This window comes from Elaeis guineensis, chromosome 12, assembly GCF_000442705.2.
Source record: "Elaeis guineensis isolate ETL-2024a chromosome 12, EG11, whole genome shotgun sequence".
Classification (NCBI taxonomy): domain Eukaryota; kingdom Viridiplantae; phylum Streptophyta; class Magnoliopsida; order Arecales; family Arecaceae; genus Elaeis; species Elaeis guineensis.
The window spans coordinates 32,412,298-32,433,815 of record NC_026004.2 but is presented as its reverse complement, the minus strand read 5'-3'; the positions used below and the strand labels follow the sequence as shown (position 1 = coordinate 32,433,815).

The 21,518-nt window shown below is 36.7% G+C and overlaps 2 protein-coding genes across 2 annotated transcripts; one reads left to right on the top strand and one right to left on the bottom strand.

The window, feature by feature from the left end:
- The first annotated feature begins 238 nt into the window (after window positions 1–238).
- On the top strand, window positions 239–3,921 carry LOC105054695 (cytochrome P450 704C1). Its single transcript, XM_010936266.4, has 6 exons — window positions 239–642; window positions 847–1,062; window positions 1,149–1,436; window positions 1,531–1,866; window positions 1,971–2,174; window positions 3,637–3,921. Exons 1-6 carry the CDS (start codon window positions 310–312, stop codon window positions 3,847–3,849), a joined length of 1,590 nt encoding a protein of 529 aa, XP_010934568.1. The 5' UTR covers window positions 239–309; the 3' UTR covers window positions 3,850–3,921.
- A 3,852-nt stretch (window positions 3,922–7,773) lies between these two features.
- On the bottom strand, window positions 7,774–19,297 carry LOC105054696 (uncharacterized). Its single transcript, XM_010936267.4, has 5 exons — window positions 18,987–19,297; window positions 18,776–18,846; window positions 10,718–10,944; window positions 8,365–8,491; window positions 7,774–8,256 (listed from the first exon to the last, which is right to left on the bottom strand). Exons 1-5 carry the CDS (start codon window positions 19,144–19,146, stop codon window positions 8,125–8,127), a joined length of 717 nt encoding a protein of 238 aa, XP_010934569.1. The 5' UTR covers window positions 19,147–19,297; the 3' UTR covers window positions 7,774–8,124.
- Between the last annotated feature and the right edge of the window lie 2,221 nt (window positions 19,298–21,518).

The window sequence follows — 21,518 nt, the reverse complement described above, 5'->3', positions numbered from 1 at the left end:
TTGGCCCAAATTAATATATTTTGTCCGTATATGTGGTTACTTTTCAAAAATAAGAAAAGAACAACACAAAATACAAGATATAGGATTCGGACAATCTCAATAACCCGACCCCCACACTTTATTTTGGATGGTGCAGCCCCTTGCCACCACAGGCAGGGGGTCTAAATTTTAAATAATTTTTTGCAGTCACCTCAATCCCGGATAGCTGCAAATCGCTGATTAGGGATTTTATTATAGACTAGGAGGGTTCAGTGATGTCATGGTCACATCTCAACGTGTACTCTTCTCCTACCTGACTGCGAGATCCCGATGGTAGACGCAGGGACCCTCCCTCTCAATCTCCCGAAGAGTCCCATGGATTTCCCCTGCTTCAGGTATTCGATCACTCTTATAGCCACTGTCATAGCCTGTCTTTGCCTCCACACCTTCATCAAGGCTGCAACAAAGAGGCGACATCCCCCAGTCACAGGCTCCATCTTCCATCAACTCTATTACTTCAGCACTGTCCACGACTACCATACAGACCTTGCAGCTCGGTTCAAAACCTTCAGGCTCTTCGCCCCAACTCATAGCTTGATTTACACTGTTGAACCTGCCGTCGTTGAATACATACTCAGAACCAACTACACAAACTATGGAAAGGTAGTCTGCCCAATCTGGACTTCGTTTCATAAAGTTTTTGCTTGCGAGAAACATAGTACTATGGCTGCACTTAAACAAAGTTTCTGAGACTGATGGTATAATTTTTAATTTTGTAGTCATCTTCTCCAAGAAAAGATATGATCTTGGTAGGAAGGGTGAGTTTTTGAGCATTTGTTTGACTTTGAGATGGATGTAAACTGGCAGGGATCTTATAATTATGAGAACCTGAAAGATTTGTTCGGTGATGGGATTTTTGCTGTGGATGGTGAGAAGTGGCGCCACCAAAGAAAGCTGGCAAGCTATGAATTCACCACCAAGAATTTGAGGGACTTCAGTAGTGATGTTTTCAGAAGCAATGCCGCCAGACTTTCTCTGATGATCTCCAAGGCCGCAAATTCCAACCAAGCCATGGACATCCAGGTGAGTGAAAAGAGGATATTGTGATGGATTTATAGAAATAAATATGTTTTTTTTTTCCTAGTAGTCTATTATTTTTTGAGTTGCAGGATTTGTTCATGAGATCTACACTGGATTCCATATTCAAAATTGGGTTTGGTGACGAACTGGATACTCTGTCTGGTTTGAGCGAAGAGGGGAATAGCTTCGCAAAGGCGTTCGATGATTCAAGCGATCTAATCCTGTGGCGCTATATCGATATTTTCTGGAAAATTAAGAGATTTCTAGGCATTGGATCAGAAGCAGAGCTGAAGAAAAACATCAGAGTGATCGACGGTTTTGCTTACAAACTGATTCGCAGAAAAACACAGTCCATGTCTGAGCAACAAAATGACACCGTGAGTTGGAAGATAAAGTTTTCATGTTTGTAGCTGAAGGTTTCATATACTCCCTTTCTCTTGCTAAAGCTATATGTGCCTGTTTGGATTCTAGATAAAGAAAAACGATATCTTGTCAAGGTTTCTGGTAGAGAAGAAGAAGGACCCGAAGAATTTGAATGATAAGTACCTTAGAGACATAATATTGAACTTCATAATTGCTGGAAGAGACACGACGGCGGTCACTCTTTCATGGTTCTTCTACATGCTTTGCAAGCATCCTTCTCTGCAAGAAAAGCTTGCTCGAGAAATAAAGGAAGCAACTAAAACAAATGACAGCATATCGATCGTAGAATTTACCTCCAGGTTGACTGAAGAGGCACTTAACAAGATGCAGTATCTCCATGCAGCTCTGACTGAGACACTGAGGATATATCCTGCTGTTCCTGAGGTCATCTGTTATTCAAATGAATTAATTTATTGACAAAGAGTTAAACTATATTTGTATTGTTTTGGTGTATAATGACATAACTGGTTTTACCTTCCATGTTGAAGGATCCAAAGGTTTGTTTCTCTGATGACACTCTGCCGGGTGGATTCGACATAAAGAAAGGGGATATGGTATGCTTTCTACCTTATTCAATGGGGAGAATGAAATTCCTGTGGGGGGTGGATGCTGAAGTTTTCCGTCCGGAGAGATGGCTCGATGAAAATGGGGTTTTCCAACCTGAGAACCCCTTCAAGTTCACTGCCTTTCAGGTAATACTTCATTAATTGAATTGAGTTTTACTCTACTGTAGCATAAAGTTTGGGCTCAAAAATTGTTCAATCTGTTCATCAATTTCTTGTGTTTGACTCGATTGTAGGCTTGCTCGAGCTTGAATTAGAAGTAAACAAACTGGATTTAATCCTAGGTATTTAGGCTCAAAATGGATTTCAATTCTGGATGCACATTGGATATCTGTGATCAACCACTGTATTCAATTCAGTGGCTGAAATCAGACTCTAAACCTAAAAGCTTAAGCTTGAAGTACATAGGACTAAGGTATTATATGGCAATTTGTCTAATTGGTTTAATGGATCATTCATTACATCTGCTCAAACTATGATTTTTGATTTTTTCTATGTTTTTAAGAAAATGGGACTAAGACTCCACCAGCTTCATTCAGAAAATGAATGAGTACAACAGTAGCTAGGCTGCTTGAAACAAAGGGAGAAGAAGGAGGAAAAAGAAACCAAAAGGAAGAATAGTACGGAACTTCAGATAAACTTTGGAATCATCTTGGAAGGAGAGGTGTAAGTGCTGGAGATCTTCTGGGGGCAATGCTGTGAATTTCAAGCTTGATGAAACCTAGGTCAAGCCTGATTTGAGGCTTTTTCTTTTTTTTCTTATAATTCTCCTAGGACAAGTGGATGCATGGTTAAATATGGGAGTGATAGTGGTATGGAACCTGGTGCTCTTGCATTGCATAAGAGATGCCTTTTCCTTATTTCCTCGGCAGGGCAGAGGAACCACTCCCCTTACAACCTCTTAAAACCTAAACCCAAGCCAATTGGCCTAAGATAACCTCCAAAATTTGGGAGGAAAATCTGTAGCGCAGAAGACCTTTCCCGGAGAGTGCATGCCTTAATAATCATATTAGATCAGCAGCAAGTTGGCACCCTCAAACTTGATTCAAGTTTCATTCAGCTTGATTTAAGTTTGACTCAAATTCAGCTCAATATAAAGGATTCAAGTTTATCAAACTCAACTCTTGATTTAAAAATAGGCTCATTTTTGTTTCAGCTCAACACTTGAATGAATGAAGCTTAAAAAAGCTAGAAACTAAACTTGCTTGATGCTGAAGGTCTGAAACTCAGGTTTGAAAGTCTAAGGGACCATTAAGTTCCACCATACAATACTTGAAAGGTCTTGTTCAACTCCTTTCTGCTATCCTCTCTCTATTTCATGCATGGCTCTTAATCACAATCAATTAGCATTTTGATAAATCTTAAAAACAACATTAATTGAGCTAATTTACTTTTAGCTCCTAATCCAGGTATCCAATCTTTTCCCTCATATTATGCAAAGTTAAAATAGAACTGATTATCTTTATGAGAAGAACTGGTTAGCAGATCTTCTTGCGCTTTCTTTTCATTACATTGATAGATCATCTGAAATTGGTTGTATTATTGGTCCTATTTTCATCTTAGAAGTAACCTGTCAGACCTTCATTTGCAGGCTGGCCCACGAATTTGTTTGGGAAAGGAATTTGCATACAGGCAGATGAAGATATTTGCAGCAGTTCTCATCCACTTCTTCAAATTTAAGCTGAGTGACAAGAGCAAGAATGCCCACTATAAAAGCACGATAACTCTTAGAATCAATCAGGGACTCCATCTTTTCGCCTACCACAAAGAACCGATGGCTCGTTCAAATGAAACTTCTATGTAATTATGATGCACCAACTGCTATAATGTAAAGGATTTGAAGTATTGTGAAATTTTCAGATGAACATTGCCAACACTAGTTTTTTTTTTTTAAAAAAAAAGGATGTTTAGCATTGCCATCAACGGATCTGGTAGCTTAATTTTGGTCTCATGAAAACTAGAAAATTTTTTCTATTCTTAGATCTCATCATAAATATATGTACTGATATATCAGTGGAATGCATGTGCAGTGCATGTGAATAATGATAGCTAATTTAGTTAGGCTTAGATGTCTATTAATTATTTAATATTGTGCTAGTTGTGTGCTTCAACATATACCTACAAAATTATTTCATGCTTTACCATGATTTATGCCATTCTTAATGAGATAGGGAAAACATAGAGTTCTTCAAGGAAGATGACTGGACATCGATCGCTTCGTGGAATTGAAAAAATGTCCATTCTTAATGAGATGGCTCTTCAACTCTCATGATTTATGCCTATAGTTTGTCTCCAACCAAAATGTGCCCCAGCTTATAATCTCTAGCATCCATTGAGCTTCTAAGGAGAGAAACAAGTAGAATAGAAGAGAGAAAGAAATTATCATCATGAGTTTCACAAGACCTGATTTTGGCCCCAGACAACAACTTCAGATGAGAAGAGGTTAAGGGAGATGGGCATAGAGGTGCTTGTGGTAATGGTGAGGGATGAGAAAGAGAGAAATATATTTTTAATATCCCCTCAGAAAGGAGAAACCTCCGATGATTTTTGTCGCTTGGATAGAAGAAATGTAGCGAGAAGGCAAGTGATGATTTAGTTTAAGGAGAGAATTTTGCTTCCTTTGTAACTGAAAAATCTCTTTATTTTCTCCTTTAAAAGGATGGCTATATTTTTCCAGTAGATAAATATAATTAGAGATTAATCGAGTAATCATTATGTTGATAAATAAATTTAATATAAAATGAGTGTGTTGATCAGATAAAGATTTAATCCATAGGAAGGGAATATGCAACTGACTTGATGAATATGAATTAAGAAAAAAAATTGATGATTAGTTTTGATTACACAATAAAAATATAATGATATAAATAACTCATTTTTCATGCTAATCAATATGAAGCAAGTGGTTTAATAAGAGAATTCAATTATATAATAAAAATAATGATAGAAATATAACTCATTATTCATACTAATTAGTATAAATTTGGAAGCTTTTAAGATAAGAATTTTATTTTAGGATAATTTGGGTGATCAAATTAGAGGGATAGTTTAGGGAGAATTTTAAATTTTAAAAGTTGTTGATGGTTTGGTGGAGGAAAATTTGAAATTTAAATCTTAAATTTGAATTTTGATGATGTTGGTTAGGGGTTCTTTTCTTTTTTTTTCTTTGTACTTTCTTTTTTTTTCTTAATAAATTTGATGATTATTGTGCTAAGGCACATTAGCTTTTTTTTTTTTTTTTTTTTTTTTTTTTTTTTACATCAAAATTAGAAGGATAGTTTAGATATTTCTTCAAGTATGGCCAAAATTGTGTACAGCCAAAATCTGAAATATTTGTTTTTAGAAGTACCATAAATGATGGAGATATTATCACCAAAAGCTAGATTGCAACATGAAAGTGACAAATTGACGAGAACTGAAGATCCCTAATTATGATTGACGTGCTACATATTTTTGTTGAATGGAGACAAGAGAGACAGCTGAATAAGTGCAATTAGGGCTTGTTTGGACGCTTGGCTAGGCTATCCTAGGATAAGTGCCCAGAGAAGGAGACGGCTAGGCTATCCTAGGATAAGTGCCCAGAGAAGGAGACAATGATCATAGGGACACTTAGATGAAAGAGACAAGGTTCGGGCTTCTTTCTAAATCTGAAAATTTCTATAAAGGTATATGGTACTCTAATCTTTCGAGGATTAGCATGCAAACAGACTCCTGGTAAATGTCATAGCCAGCTTAATCTCCACTCCGAAGTTTGCTACATAATGTGTCGGGGGATGATCATTTGTTTTAAACAATTTCACCACAACAAACAAATTAAAATATGACGGCTTCCTCTGAAAGAAAGATCGTTTGCTTTAACAATTCCAACTCGGTTCCAAAAGAAACAAAACCACGATAAAAACCTGGGACAATGATTCATATTTTTTGGGAGCTCTTACATATCAAACCAGAACATCCACCGACAACCCAAATTTTAAAAGTATCCCTCTACTCTGATTAAAGATATTCAATGCCAATAACATAATATATCTTGTGAAAAGAAAATGCATTCATATTATTGGCAATAACGTGAATGCAGCCAATACAAATTGACAACTACTTGAGTCAAACATGCCAAGCATTCAACGCTTCATACATTTCATATATCCTGATGGTGGCAAGCCTTCCCCAATCCGCTAGAATTTAGCTTTCAATTATATAAACCATGATATTCTTTTCCATGTATAAACTTGACTAACATGTTAGAACTAATACACATCCATGTTCCCATCAATACAATTTTATGCTCAACCAACAAATCAAGAACTCAAGCTAAATGTTACATTTCATATATCCTGATGGTGGGAAGCCTTATCCAATCTGCTAGAATTTAGCTGTCACTAATATAAATCATGATATTCTTTTCCATCTATAAACCAGATTAACCTGTGAGAACTAATACAGCTTCACGTTCCCATCAATACAATTATATGCTCGATAAACAAACCATGAACTCAACCTAAACACTTATATAAGCATTCCTCCGGTTAAAGGAGATTCCGGTCCAAACATTGGGAAATATTTCCCAAATTGTTAGACCTGGATAAATTGACGACCCCACTTTCCAAAAACCACCAGCAAGTCAGATAGCATAATTCTTAGCAAAACAGTTCAGCCTAGTTCTATTGTCGTGATATAGTTTTTTCCTATTGTTTGTCAGCTAAATTATGACCAGAAAAAATATTAAGAAGCTTTCAGCCAGAATATCTTCGCATGAACAAAGTGTTATCCAACTTTGCACAGCTGATTCTGAGCATATTGTGATGCATGTTAACACGTAAGTTACAATGTCACAAAGATAAAGTTCTCCTCATCAAGCATTGTGGTGTATCCGAATTTCATTGAATATGGACTTCTAATATCTACACGAGCTTCACAAAAATAATTATGCTTCCAATCAGGCAGTAAAATAAGCAAGAAGTGGCTAATCCAATTTAAGATTTCAGTAGACTGCTTGAAAGCTATTCAAGAATTTTAGTAAAAGATAAACAGATAAATCTTTTAAAAAATCTCAAACCAAAGTCGTATTACTTTATCTTATAGGCCATCAATCCATGTGTCATTCTTTTTATTTCAGACACAAACTTGAACATATAATTTAAATTGTCAAACCAAACAGTGAAGATCTAGCATGTGATTCATGCCCATGGAACTACAAACTTTTGTGCAATGTTCATTAGTCAAATATTGAGAGAAACTAGCTGTATTCCATGTCATGGTTTAACCGAACCAGATACTTAGGCCATTAGGTTTGGAATGGACCCTCACAATTAACTGTAGACTGTCCAGGTCATGTGCCAGCATTTTAGGTAATAGTTAGAAATCCATGAAAGAAAAGGCTTTCCCTGACCAAATTTCATTTAAGTCCCATAACAAGAATTAAATTATCAATCGACAAGTATGCTGCTCTTCTAGATAGAAAATTTCAAGAATGAAAATTAGACCTACAGCACATGCTTGTACATCTGTTCGACCAGATGAACCGGTACTTGTTCTCTAGCAGAGGAATAGCCTGACCAATTCTGTGAACGCCAAGCATGTTGGTTATCAATTGTACAGAAATCAAAAACCTAAGACAGTGAAAACTTGAAAAATCATCCTTAAGCAGTTAGCTCATATATATGCAACTCATAATTTGACTCAGAACATTAAGGAATGAGCCATTAAGATGGTAGAGGTGCCATAAATCTGATACAGAAATTGTGAATACTTAAAACTCATGCTTCAGCAGTTTGCCTGAATACATGGATTCTTAATTTAACTCGAAGCATTAGGGGATGTATCATTAAGATTGTATGATGTCAAAATTTGTCTCTATTTCCGCGTAGGCACATATACAAATGCTTAAGCAGCATAAATAGATTACTATGAAGACCTGCTCTGGTTGGTATAGCTAAATCAGAATTGTTAACTGGTGGACGTTTCCATATCGTTAAAAGGTGGATCACAAAGCATGAAATTAGTCCTAGGTCTACGAAACCACCAAAAGCAAGGCCCATAATGGGAGGACCAGATTCCAAAAAGGTGGTGCAAACAACAGTCAAGATGGAGCTTCTGGTAGAGTAGGAAGCTGGATTCCAGGTCTAGATGTCCATCCCCTGCGATTCCTGTAAGCCTCAATTGCCTGTAACCTCATTCTTTCATGTGAAGCGTCGAGGGGTTTCTTCAATGCCTTCAAAATAGATACTCATTTCAATTTTATCAAATTTTTTAAATATTGAGATAACAATAATTAGTTATATAATAAGTTATTTCCAAGGATAGAATTCAGAAGGGATACCTTCGGAAGTGACAATTTAGGCGGAGCCTCAATGATTTCGCCAAATTTGATATCTTCGCGCCCTGGGAAGTCTCGAACATCATTTGTCTTTGCTTTCTTGTGCTTCTTCTTTTTAGCTTCAAGATACCTTTACAGATGGCATACCAAAATAAGACATTTCCCAAAGTACCTTTGAAAAATGTTAAAATGAAAGAAACAATTGCAACTGTTTATCGTTCAGACTCAATCAATGATTGGAAAAGCTTCATTGAAGCAAAAACATCATAGTTTGCCTTTTCAACTTCAATAGAAAGATATAAAAATTAGCTAAAAGCTGTAATTTCTGAATTTGGTCAAGACCACCCCATCACAATTATCCACCAACTTATGTTTCACAACAAAAGACCAAGCACCATCCTAGAATGGCACCATGGAAAACTTCCAACGCCATGGATATACTTTAGTCCTAGGCCAGCCTAATGGGCCTCGGACCTACCAAGAGTCCTGTTAGGATCGGTTGGGTCCCAATACCTCCAAAACAAAACTCAAATGGGTTTTGGTCTAAAGTCTAAACGTTACTCCAATCTTACCCATTTAAGATTCTGATAGATCCAATTTTATGTATGAGAATTCAGAAGACTAATTGGAACTAAAATTTTCGTGCATGTACATCAAGAGTCCAAATCCTACCAGACATCGGTCTAGGTCAGGTATGGATCAAGTCCAGAACCAGGTTCTAAGCATATACCATTATTTAGCTAGCTAAATTCTCATCATTTCCTCCTCAGAATAATTCAGCAATGAAATGGTTTCAAAATAGAATTAATTTTTTATATAAGATTTGTGAATGCTATAAGAGTAAATTTATAAATATTTACCAAATAAACTACAGCAGAGTTCAGGTTTGGATCGGATCGGGTTCATAACAATTAGACTCATAGCCTTATGTATTATATGATCAGGTCAGATTTTGTCCCGCTCAAATACAAATATTCTAAATATTGGCCGAGATTTGAAAGGTTTTATGCATCTAACTTTGGATCCATGCCTAATCCATAAGTCTACAGGTCCAAACTAGGTGTAGGTTAGCTCCAGGTCCACGAGTCTTTATGCCTATTACTGGATCTACAATTTCACGTAAAGACCTTAGTTAGCTAAGACATGAGAATTTCTGAAAGCATATCCAGGTGGTGGAGCTAAAAGAAATGTCAGAAAAACTTAAAGTAGAAAAGCATCAACAAAGTGCTGCGGAAATATTTTGATGAGATTTCAAGATAGAAGACATCAACCTAATATTCCCAAAAAATTTAAAAAACCATCAGTACTGACCGGTAGGGCTGGTACAGTATCACCTATACACATCACTACGAAGCAATGCGGTACTGAGATACCTGTTCCGGCATCATGGCACCCATATCAGTGTCAGTTTCACACCAGAACAGTACATATCGATGATATCATCCCATTTCAGAGATTTTTATGAAACCATGCAAATAACTATATTTGTCAACAGCTATAAATTAGTACATACAGAATTTCAATTATTTTTATCTCTTGTTCTACATGGGAATTGACTAACACGTTAATAATCTGAACTCAAGAAATAAAAACAATTTCATAATTTGTGACTTGCCATAAACACCAATTGCACACAAGATATTGACCAAGATGAATCTAAAATTAGAATATTATAATTTCAATATAGTTGTACTGTTTAAACTCATTGCAATATATTTCTATTTTATAACTTTGCACTTTACATGAAACAACTTATTAAAAGCATTGAAATGTCTAGAAAGTCATATGCCCATTCAAAACTTGGATAGAATGGCACAATAGATTCTACACCAGTACAAACAAGTGAAAAAAGGAAGGAATGAAACAAGAAGACATATGACACTATATATATATATATATATTTATTTATTTATTTATTTTTTTGAGTCAGAAGAATTAGAAGTACATAGAATCATGCAGCAAGGATAATGAGGAACTAGTTAAAAAGAAAATAGTGGAAGCTTGAAACATCATGTCAATGGGTTACAGTTAGCATTTAGAGAATTATATAATATGGTTAAAGACCTTGTACGACAACTGTCAAACCCCTCCTTCCCCCGATTTCTTAAAAAATTATACATCTGAGAAAGCACAAGCTCATATGGAACAAGTCTCCACATTCATTATGTCTTAAAGTCGCACTTTTTGTTGCAAATCAAGAAATGTTAGGGACTAAGAATAGCCTAAATACACAATAATAATTTTTTTTCTGCTCAAAATAAATGGAGATACAAGATGGTTTTTCAGGACAAAATAATAGATACATACATACATATGTATACATGAAATCTGATCATCGAGAAAAGGAAATACTTACTCCTTGCGTTTTTTCTTCCTTAAGTGAGATGCAGCCTGATCTGACCCCTGAAAGCGGAAATCATTAACTGCCTTCCTCTTTCGTTTTCGTTTACTGTCATTGGTTATGCTTGAAATTGTAGTTGCATCTTTGTCATTTTTATGTTCATCTGATGCTGTCTTCTCGAGGTTTTCTCCCCTTCTTAAATTTACACCAGCAGAAGAATGCATATCTTTTGGCTTTGCTTTCTGTGATCACATTCAGAACACTTCATATTTGATGCACATTCTACAAATATCAAATAGCACAAAAGGCCAAATTTTAAATGCACATAAGAAATGAAGAGATGTTAATAGAAAACCTGGAGAAGGGAAAACTGAGAAGAATCTCCTGTAATCACTTAGATAAGCCAAAATCATCCTCAAAATTTGATAAAATACTAATTAGGTTGCTCATGTGCATTATAGTAGATCAATATAATTATATATACACCTTCAACAGGAACATAGCACCAGTTGGCAGGATCCCATTAAAAGTAGAGTCCAAGAATAAGAAAAATAACAAAGCATTCATTCAATGATGCATCAAAATTCCATACAGGTTAACAAGTTATCCTTAAAATTAACATATGTGAAAGAATACAATGGCAATAAGTGCAAGCTTCACAACTAGAAGATTAATACCAATCACAATATAGTATTTTATAGCTTCTCGCAGCCACTACAAATTATAAGCATAACAGAAGCCTTATTCCATCTACTAAATTAAGACAGGAAGGAATTTAGGTTACAATTAAGGGCTTGTTTGGCACCACCCTGCCAGATTTGGCAGGATATGAGGAGAAAATAATATGGGTGCAGAGGATGGGAGGGGCTAGAAGAAGGGAAAGGAGAGCATGGGGAGGTCACAGGCCTGATCACCCAGCAGGAAAGAAAAAGAAACCTCATGAGGTATCCTTTCTTCCCACAGTGATAGAGAGCCAACCTCCCCACACTTCCTTTCCTTTCCTCTCTCTAGCCTGGCCTGCTAGATCTGGTAGGATGTTCCCAAGCAGGCTCTAAATATGAAGAAATAATAAATTTTTTATCATAACCAAATGTGGGAAAACTTCAAGTGGATTAGCAGCAAAATGTTGCATTATGAAGGCCCAAAAACCAAGATGAGGTAATTAGCAGCAGAAAGAATGATGAAGAAGCAGCTTCTTTCTAGTTCCATCAGGTCCTTTTGATGCATCTGAATTTATTAAGGAGGCTCTAGGTCTCTGGTTGTGTGTAGGCTTTATTTTTATAGAAGTTTTTGTAGGATGGGGACTAAGAATAGACATCAAAGTCAATTTTAAAACTATGGCCTATAATTTGAAGGGTCATATATGTAATAGGATCCAAATGGGAAGTTCCCATTATTATACATGTTCTTGAAAGGTTATTTTAATTATCTAAATGTGTTTAGACAAAGTTGAGCTAGGGCTGGAACTAACTTCCCTCTTGCCTAAGCCTAGCACCAAGGTTCACCATCTTGGTACCAGACCCCATATCAGTAAAATTCTATTATAGCACCGATATGTGGTTGGTACGGTACAATATGGTATGCTGTATCGGTACGGTACCAGTACAGTATGGTATGCCCGTTACCAGATGATATGGAGCAGTACAATAAACCTTGCCTGGCACCAAAAATTTAAAAAAAAAAAAGAAAAGAAAAAAAAAACTGAGCTGGGTCCGGGCATAGTCAATTTTTTTAAGGTCCAAATCAAGCCCCAACTTGAGCCCGACTAGAGTCAAGCCCAAGATCGTTCCCACGAGCACAGATCTATAGGTGTTAGCTCAAGCTTAATTAAACATTGCATAGTTCTAGCTCAAGCTCGGCATGAAATCAAGTCAAGCTTGAAAGGCTGAGCTTAACTTTGTCTCCTTTTGGGTCGAACTAGTTGAAGCTTTAGTAGACTTAAAACATTGAGGTGACCAAGTAGAGGGGGAAAAAGAAAATAAGAAAAACCTTGCTCTCATCCCCTGATCATGAATTTAGAGCTTGGATATGAACCTCTTGACAGCCATGGCTGCAGAAGGAAAAAAGAGAAAAAAAGAACTCCATCTCCTCCCTCTCACCTCTCTAAGCTTGAATCAAATCCTATACTTAAACCACCTGGCCAACCATGGTAGCTAACCTAACCATGGAAGTACCTCTCGATAGCCATGGTCATGGACCTCACAATGGAAGGAGGAAAAAAACACCTCAGCCACCCTTTTGATGCCCAGATTTTAAAGAGGGGGGTTAGGGGGGAGGGGGGAGAGATGACAATGAATTGAGCACGATAGAAAAAGCAATTGCAGGCAAAAATTGGAACCTGCAAGAAAGGGAGAGTGAAGAAGAGTTAGGAAGTTTAGGTCCCACTCATAAAAAAGGAGATGTTGGATTTAAATAAATGGTTCTAATATTATTGGAATATAGGTTAATATTTGTACTATTAGGTTTGAATCTAATAGATATAAATTTAGTTCCTTAAAATAAATTTTTAATAGTAGTGAAAAATAATTTAAAATTTATTATTGATTTACAAAAATTAATGTTTCATATTATAATATGAGCTACATCGAGCTGAATGCAAGCAAGTTATACCTAGCTCCTATTCAGCTCATTTACTAGTCAAACGAGCTAATAATATCAAGAAAAAATTCCTGCCAACCATGAGTTGCTTATGAACAGCTCATCCTTTTGACAACCTACTCGGCTCCTCCTTGCCTCTAGCCAAGGCCATTACCCCATCCACTGGCAAACACATCCATTGTGGCAGATGTTGCCACCATCTCTTCATTAGACTCCATCTCTGGCTTCTCCGGCCAATGGCCACATACAGATAAATCAAAAGGGAGGGGGAGGTCAATGATCTCTAGCCAAAGTCGTCATGCACTGTTTGTTTTTCAACTACTAGAGGGGAGGGCGATGGTGTGCAAGGGGCAGCAGTTGGAGGCTAGTAAGGCCTACAACAAGTCACCATTGAAGCAGATGTCTGGTATAGGGTGAGGTCAAGGTGGTTGGAGGCTGCAATGTCATGAGAAGCAACGATCAAGGGCAAGCAATGATGGGAAGGAAGTAGGGGAAGGGGTGAAGGGAGGATGTCAGCAAGAATAGCTTTGAGAGAGGCAAAGTCACAAGGAGGCACTCACGAATGAGATCGGAGAAATTAGGGCATGGAAGGAAAGAAAGAAATGGACAGATGGGATGGGGCAAGGATGTGATGAGTTAGGTGCCATAGTCTCTTAGTGTGGTTAGGTTATGGATTTAGAGGTTTGGTCAATCTAGGTCCAGTTTCAGTCTAGGCATTAAGCTTAGGCTCTAGGCTAGATGCTGAGCTCAGATTTTGGACCAGGCCTGGACCATGCCAAAAGTCTAAAGCCAGCCCAATGCCATATCAACCCCAACCTGAAAACTAACTACGTTCCAGATTACATGCCCAACCCCGACCAACCTACCTTGAGCCAGGCCCAAAGCCTAACTTGAAGCTAGTCCAGCCTAAACTGCCTTAGGCCCGCTTGGGTCCATCTCCAACCCTACCACAAGCCCTAAAATACCTTACATGGAATTAGAAAATACTCATTTATTTTTGGATGAACATGGATTGTTTAGTAAAAGGTCTGGATCAGTATAAAGCTTAGGCCTTTCATTAATAAAAGGAAAGTGAATTGATCATTTTTTTCAACTAATGAGTGATTCCATTAGACTAAATAATGGCACAAAGCATTTTGGTGGTAAGGTCCCCTCAAAGCTTTGTTTAGGAGGAAAGGTGCAATACCTCCTAGATATCCTCTTAATTGTTCAACCAAAGAAACAATTTTGCACTTTACTCTCATGTAAGTATCTTCCATGTAGCAGAGGTCCAAGCGGATATTATCTATGACTGCCTTGCATACAATCCAATCATGTTATCAAAAGATCTACAGATTTCCATCGGATTTGATGAATGAGGACAAACATAAAGTCCAAAATTATAATAGTCATCTTGTTTTATTTAAATTAAGGTGAAAAGATGATATTTTCTCTATACAAAAGAGAAAAAGATAAAGAAAAAAAATCATATGGATCTCCCTTTATGATCTAGATGTTGAACTAAATATTCAGAAAATATTATAAATGTTATAATAAGTAAAAATATATATACCCAGTGGAAATCCTTACCCCACAATATTAGAAAATAGTGTTATCCTATAATGAGTTGAGATTTCTAGACCATTAAACTCACAAGATAGCATTGAAGCTCGGGTGAGCTTGATCAAAGCAAAATTATGGTCAAGGATGCGGAAGAGAGGCTTAGAATGGCTTTTTGAATGAATTTTAAGGTTTCGAGAAAATTTCTGGGTGGTTTCCAAAATTTCAGCTTAGAAAAAAAAAATCCTTCCTAAGTGTTTGAAGTTCAAACTGTTACATTAAGGTTACAAAAGGTTTCATCTCACAGTTGTAACAAAGAGGAAGGATATCATCGCTGTTCTAAAATTCCTGCACAATTAAAAACAATGATAGCATTCAATATAGGGCTGAGCACGGGTCGGGTTCAGTCGGGTTAAAAGAAAAATTTTATCTGACCGAATCCAATTAGGTTGAAAAAAATCTAACTCGCTGCCGAACGTTTATCACGGATAAACCGTTTGAAATTGAAGTGAACAGTTTGCAGCAGATTCGGATGGATTGTGTGAGTTTGGGCTTCAATGTTAATCTAATATTGATTTTAAGTCAAATATTGGCCCATGTAAGTTTATTTGCTTTTTTTTTATCAATTTAACGCAAAAAAGGCTTAAACCTTTAGAATGAAGTCTAAACGAAGTATTGAAGTCTAAACGACACCGTCCAAAATGAAAGTGAAATACTACATCAGTTGGGTTCAATTTCATATGGATTAAAAGTGTATGAACCAAATCCGACTGTAAATAACCGATTTTTTACAAATCCCAATCCAATTCCATCCGATTTATGTCTTCAACCGACTGAAACCTATGTTCATTGGGTCGGATTGGGTGGGTTTCTTTGGGTTTCGATTATTTGCTCAGCCCTATTTCAATCTTGATAAATCAATCAAGAATCCAAATAACTGGCCCCTTGGTCGTAAAGAGAAAGAGAGAGACAATATCCCTAGAGACATGGAAGTGCAGAAGGAAAGGAGAGAGAGAGGCTACATGCCTCTTTCTCTTTTCCTTCTTTAGCTGCCTGCCTTGTACCAGCCCCACTACTTATAGGGCTGATTTGGCTTTTAGCTCCAAGATCTTTTAATCTCAGGCTGTAGACTGAATGACGCACATTAAAATAAAAACTTAGCTGAGATGAAAGAAAATTATAGCAAATTAATGGCTAAATTAAATCTAAAAGCAATCCAACAATTCACAACCATGCAGCGCAGCATCTTAACATTAGAGTATGAATCTGAAGTTTTGGAGCATCCAATTAAGCCATGAAAGAGTCCATTAAAGGAATAAATTAAAAAGAATTTGGAGCACTAAAAAGAGGAGAAAATAAAGTGGAGAGCTATCTCCAGCTCCAACTCAAAAGGTGTGCCATGCTGCAAGAAAAAGTTTATGGAATGAGATCAACCAACATATCATAGTTTGTACAAGCCCAACAATAGTCAAGGATGTTTGTTTTATTCATTTATATGCTATTTATTTAAATCTATGTTATCAATCCCATATGATTGGAATTTATCCTTCTTTGACATGGCTATAGACTTATTTTTGATTTTTTTTAAATTATTGCTAGATACTTAGGCCTATTTTCAGGCCCATTTTTTATTGAGTAATTATGAGATATTTAGAGTTGTCATGTAAATTGTTTAGTAGTCATGCAGAGTTAAGTAGTTCATGTGACAGTCCCTTCATTTGGTGAGTTTAGAATGCCAGTTTGGTCCAGAAATGATCTAATTTAAAGCTAGGCTGAAGCTAAATACGACTTGGAGTCTATAATTCTATTAGGGCAGGATTTATATTGTTTTCATGGTTACAAACATTAAGTGGAAAATCATAGATTCGTATAATGAAATTTTGACCGAAGAATAGTATCTTTGCCTTCCATTGTGATTCAAGATTCTAGAAGATCAAGATGCAGTCTCCAGTCCACTAGGAATCCTCATGAAAATCTGTGGTGGCCATCCAACAGCCTAACCATGATACGGACCAGACTTTCCTAGCAGATTCATAGATATAATATGTGTTAATTCAATATGGCCATATTCTACTGTTTTCAAGCTGAGTCACCATGGTTTTCTTATAATCTTACAGAACATAAATTAAGAATTGATTAAGATATTGTGAGTTCACTCACATACAATGACATACATATTATTAGAGTGCTCAAGAAACAACAAAGAAATTATAAGAACCCATTGCGTCAATTAGGAGACTACTTAAGGCAGTTTTTTCCCAACAAGATAATGACTTTGGCTGCATGCAGAATTCAAGGCCGATAATATCTAAATTTGTATAATCTCCATAGCTGGTCATCCAAAGGAATCAACAATAACAGCAGAAACTTATCCAAATAAGAGGGGTTTGGCTACTTAGCAACTTCAATAAAGAAAAAGCTCCAGCCAAGGCTAAGCAAGTTGTCATCACTAGTTACCAACCTGACATTACTTTCTCACTAAGTGGGTAAGCATTTTTGGCCTATGCCAGAGAAGGCTCCATCAAAGGCCTGAGCAAGTTGTCACAGCTAGTTGCCAACTTGACATCAATCCTCTCACTAGGCGCATAAACATTTTAGTTCCTAGCCAATTGGGATTAAGGAAGGAAGTGGAATTACTTAGATCAAGAAAAATTGTTCTCAAAACTTTACTTTCCTTGATTGTTTAATGTTAACTTTGTTATTAACAATTACTAAATAGTAATACAATAATGGAATCTTCTTTAAAGAAAAAATTGTATCATGATGCCCTTTCTCTATATCTCAGACATAATCTGTAATTTTCATCTACATTCTTAACATTTGATTTGTAGTGAAAATTAAAAACAAAAATCACATATATAAATCATACCATAAATTTTTCCTATTGTGCTCAACAAGTCTTGACATTGGCCAAAATTAATAAAAATTAAAAAGGTTCCCCACAATATGAAACATTAGAGTTTAACAACTCCAATAACACATGATATTATTCAACAACTCCCCAATACAATTATGTGCTGTTTCTAGGACTATATTCTGTCTGTTAACCACTTCTTGACAGCAGTATTGATATCTAATAATTAATTAATGACAATGGAAGTTACATAATAAAAGAAAGAAAGGCATATCACAATGTCCAAGTGAAATAGATAAATGCTTCATGTTATGTTCTTGACCTTTTTAACATAAGTCTAACATCTCATAAAAGGCGATATCCTCGCATAAATCCTCAAAACAATCCATATTAATTTTGAAAGTTTATCTAAATTCAATTCTGTCGCCAGCAAGGACAATGTAAGTGAAGTTTATCCGCATTACTTTATGTTCTATAAGTAGAAAAGCTTCTCAAGCATTCGAATTGTTTCTTCACTTCATAACCTCAGAAGCAACCTAGAAATAGACTATCACTGGACTTGTCCATAATCACTGGTAATTAGCCACCTGCTCTATAGCAATTCGGATATAGAACTGCATTTCTGGCCCTTCCTAAATTCAATGGATCACAAATCAATGGCGCAAACTGGAATAAGTCATGATGTCATTTAGGCAAGTGATACATCTACTATCCTTTTTCTTAACCATCAGATTCCCCAAAATACATCCCAATTCAAAAAGATAATAATAATAACTCATAATCATATTCCAGCAGCCGCATAAATATAACGATCAAGAAGAACAAAACTTCCCCATGTTTACGTTTTACACTATGTCGTCTTGTATAACTACACGCCTCTAATTGCAATTGCAAGCTCCTGAACTATCTTCCCTTCCACCCATTAGCACGAAAGACAGCAACAAGAACAAGAAGTTACAAGCATAACACCTCTCTAGCTCATAAAATTCTATAATCACATGAAAAACCCTAATTGTCACAGAAAAAGACCAGCTTTGGGCAAAAAATTGCAAAGATGTGTTTGAATTCAAAAGAATCCTTACTTGTGCTTTTTCACCAGCAGCGCCTCCTTTCCTCCTCTCACTCCTCGAATCTACGGAACTTCGCAAAGACCCTAAAAACTCAGCTTGTTCAAGTATTGGAACAAAAATATAAGGAAAAGAAAGGAAAAGGCAACCGGAAAGCTGTTATAGAGTTGAATGAGAACGGAAAGAAAGGAGTGGAAGAGAGGGTGAAGGAGGGAGGAGAAGAGACCTGGCGTGGTGGAAGAAGGGTTCTTGAACTCCATGATCTTGCGGAGCTTGGAGGGAAGAGCCTCGAGCTCTTTGAGTTTAGGAGGGGGTGGGAGACGATTGTCGCCGCCGTGGGCGGCTCGGTAGTTCTTCTCCCTCCGCCGCTGCCCCTTGCCGCCCATCGCCTCCGCCGCCGCTAGTTCCGACTAATCTTGTTGGACGGACAAGTAATCTCGATCGACCGACCGGGAGAAGTAATTAGGGTTTCTTTGCCACGAGGAAATTCGCGAACCGGAGCAGAAAGGGAGGGGGGGCAAAAAAAAACCTCCCCCACTCAAACGGGTGCGAAGAGCTATATTTTTTGGTTCTCCGACTCCTATGTAGCTTCGTTACGGCGGCGACAGTAACTAAGGGTGAGCATGATCCGATTTGGATCGCTTCATGCTCAGATCTAAGTCGAACCGGTGCTAAATAATTTGATATTTTTAAAAATTAAATCAGATCAATAAAAAATTAAAATCAAATCAAATCAATATAATTTAAACAATCTGATTTAATTTAATTTATTAATTTATATTTTTTTTTATGATTCATGAAAATTTATTTTTTTTTCACAAAAAAATATCATTGAGAAAATTTATCAAATAAAATGATTTAAATAGACATAAAATATTATCACTCTATAAAATAAAATATTTAAATAAGCATCATCATTAAGAATTAAGATAAAGATCTCCAATACATTACAAAAAAAATAAACAATTCAGTAAGTAAGTCACTTAGGATTTAAGGTTAATCAACACCAAACTAAATTGATAAACAACACCATAAATCTAAAATTATCTTTTAATACATTAATACTCCAATATAAACAACATCCTAATCAAAATGACATCATTTATTAAAGCCGGTCCGATTCGATTTGAGAACAATTTTATTTACTGACAAATCTAAACCAATCCAAACCTATTTTTTATATGTCAAAAATCAACCAAACGAAACCAAATAAAATTTTAAATCAAACCAAACCTATGATTTGGTTCGATTTCACCTGTTTGATTGGTTCAGGTTTAGTTTTTACTCATCCCTAATCGTAACAAATGCCCTCCTCTAAACAAAATATAATACTTATGATATGAATCAACTAACCTTTATGATTTTTACTTATCTTCGGAGCAAGATAGAAATATCCTAGTGTTGCTCCTAATCTCTCTGCCTGAGGTCGGCTGTCAAGGTAGATATGGCTGAGGTGAAACCGCCGCTAGAGCTTCACCAAAATATCTGCAAAGAAGTCCTCACCAGGAACGTTCTCCAGTGAAGACCCTCTAACGCTCAAGTCAAGAGATGGAAAACAATGAGAGGAGAGAGCGAGGAGTAGATTGTATAACTTGGAGGGTCTCCAAGCTTTTATTTATAGGAGAGGAGTGGGAGTCGTATCCATCTCGGAGTCTCAATAATTTTCGAATTTATCACATAGATTGATTCGAATAAGATATTTTTCTCTCATTGGAGAGTTAATCATAGAAAAATTCTAATCTATCTAGATTTTTTCAATTTGAAGGAGAGATGGATCTAATGAGAAGCTTAGTTCGACAACGAACGAGCTATAATAGATCATCCAGAGTCGAGATTTTGGAGTCCATGGAGCAAGTGTTCAACCTCAAGTTGGCTAAGATTGATCGCCATATACAAGCTATGGTAGGTCATCTAAATACAAGGTGAACCAGAATTGAGCTAAGTATAAACTACTACCAATTTAGTAGGTCGTGCCTAGCGATCTTTATCTATCATATACCTAGTTTAACAAACATCATCTTATATTGCTCGACCAGTGCCGAGGTTGAGGTGCAGATTTGCAACAGATGGCCTCCACTCTCGAGGTCAAGCTATCCATAGGTCGGTCAAAGAGAGTACCAGTCCAAGCTTGAGGCTGACTTCATCGAGCTATCTTTTATTGACGCATGTCGAAGATCGACTTCCTGAGGTGAACCATCTTCAAATTTGGATCATTGATTCTTCGAATCTGTGGGAGTGACGTTCTGATCAATCATGACTACCATTGGTCGAGCATCGATCAGGGGAGGTGAATCGATAGTAGATTGGAGCCGTCCTGACCCTCTATAAATAGGACCACGATAAATTTTGTTTTATTGTTTCTGTTGTTGTGAGGGGGGGAGCTTTGGCACTTGGAGATTCTACCCAGTTACTTAGTTAAAATCGAGCTACAGTCGTTCATCGTCCCTTGATTGCTCTGCTACCTCATCTTTAGGTCAGTTTCTCATTTCTCAACTATGAGTGAGTCTAGTTCATCCCCCTCCACCTGGAGCTCGGGTGATGATGTTAAGGATGTGGACCCTGAGTCCGATATTGTTTGTTCTTTGGGTAGGTCCGAAGTTTTAGAGGTTGGTTCGTTTAGGGTGAACTCCATCCTCACCTCCGAGGATCTGAAAATTATTAGGTTGAAATACCAAGTCCCAACCAAGTTTAGGATGAAGGTCGCCATTCTGAAGGAACGGATGGCTCTTCCTCATCTAGATCAAGTAGGTCTTTACGA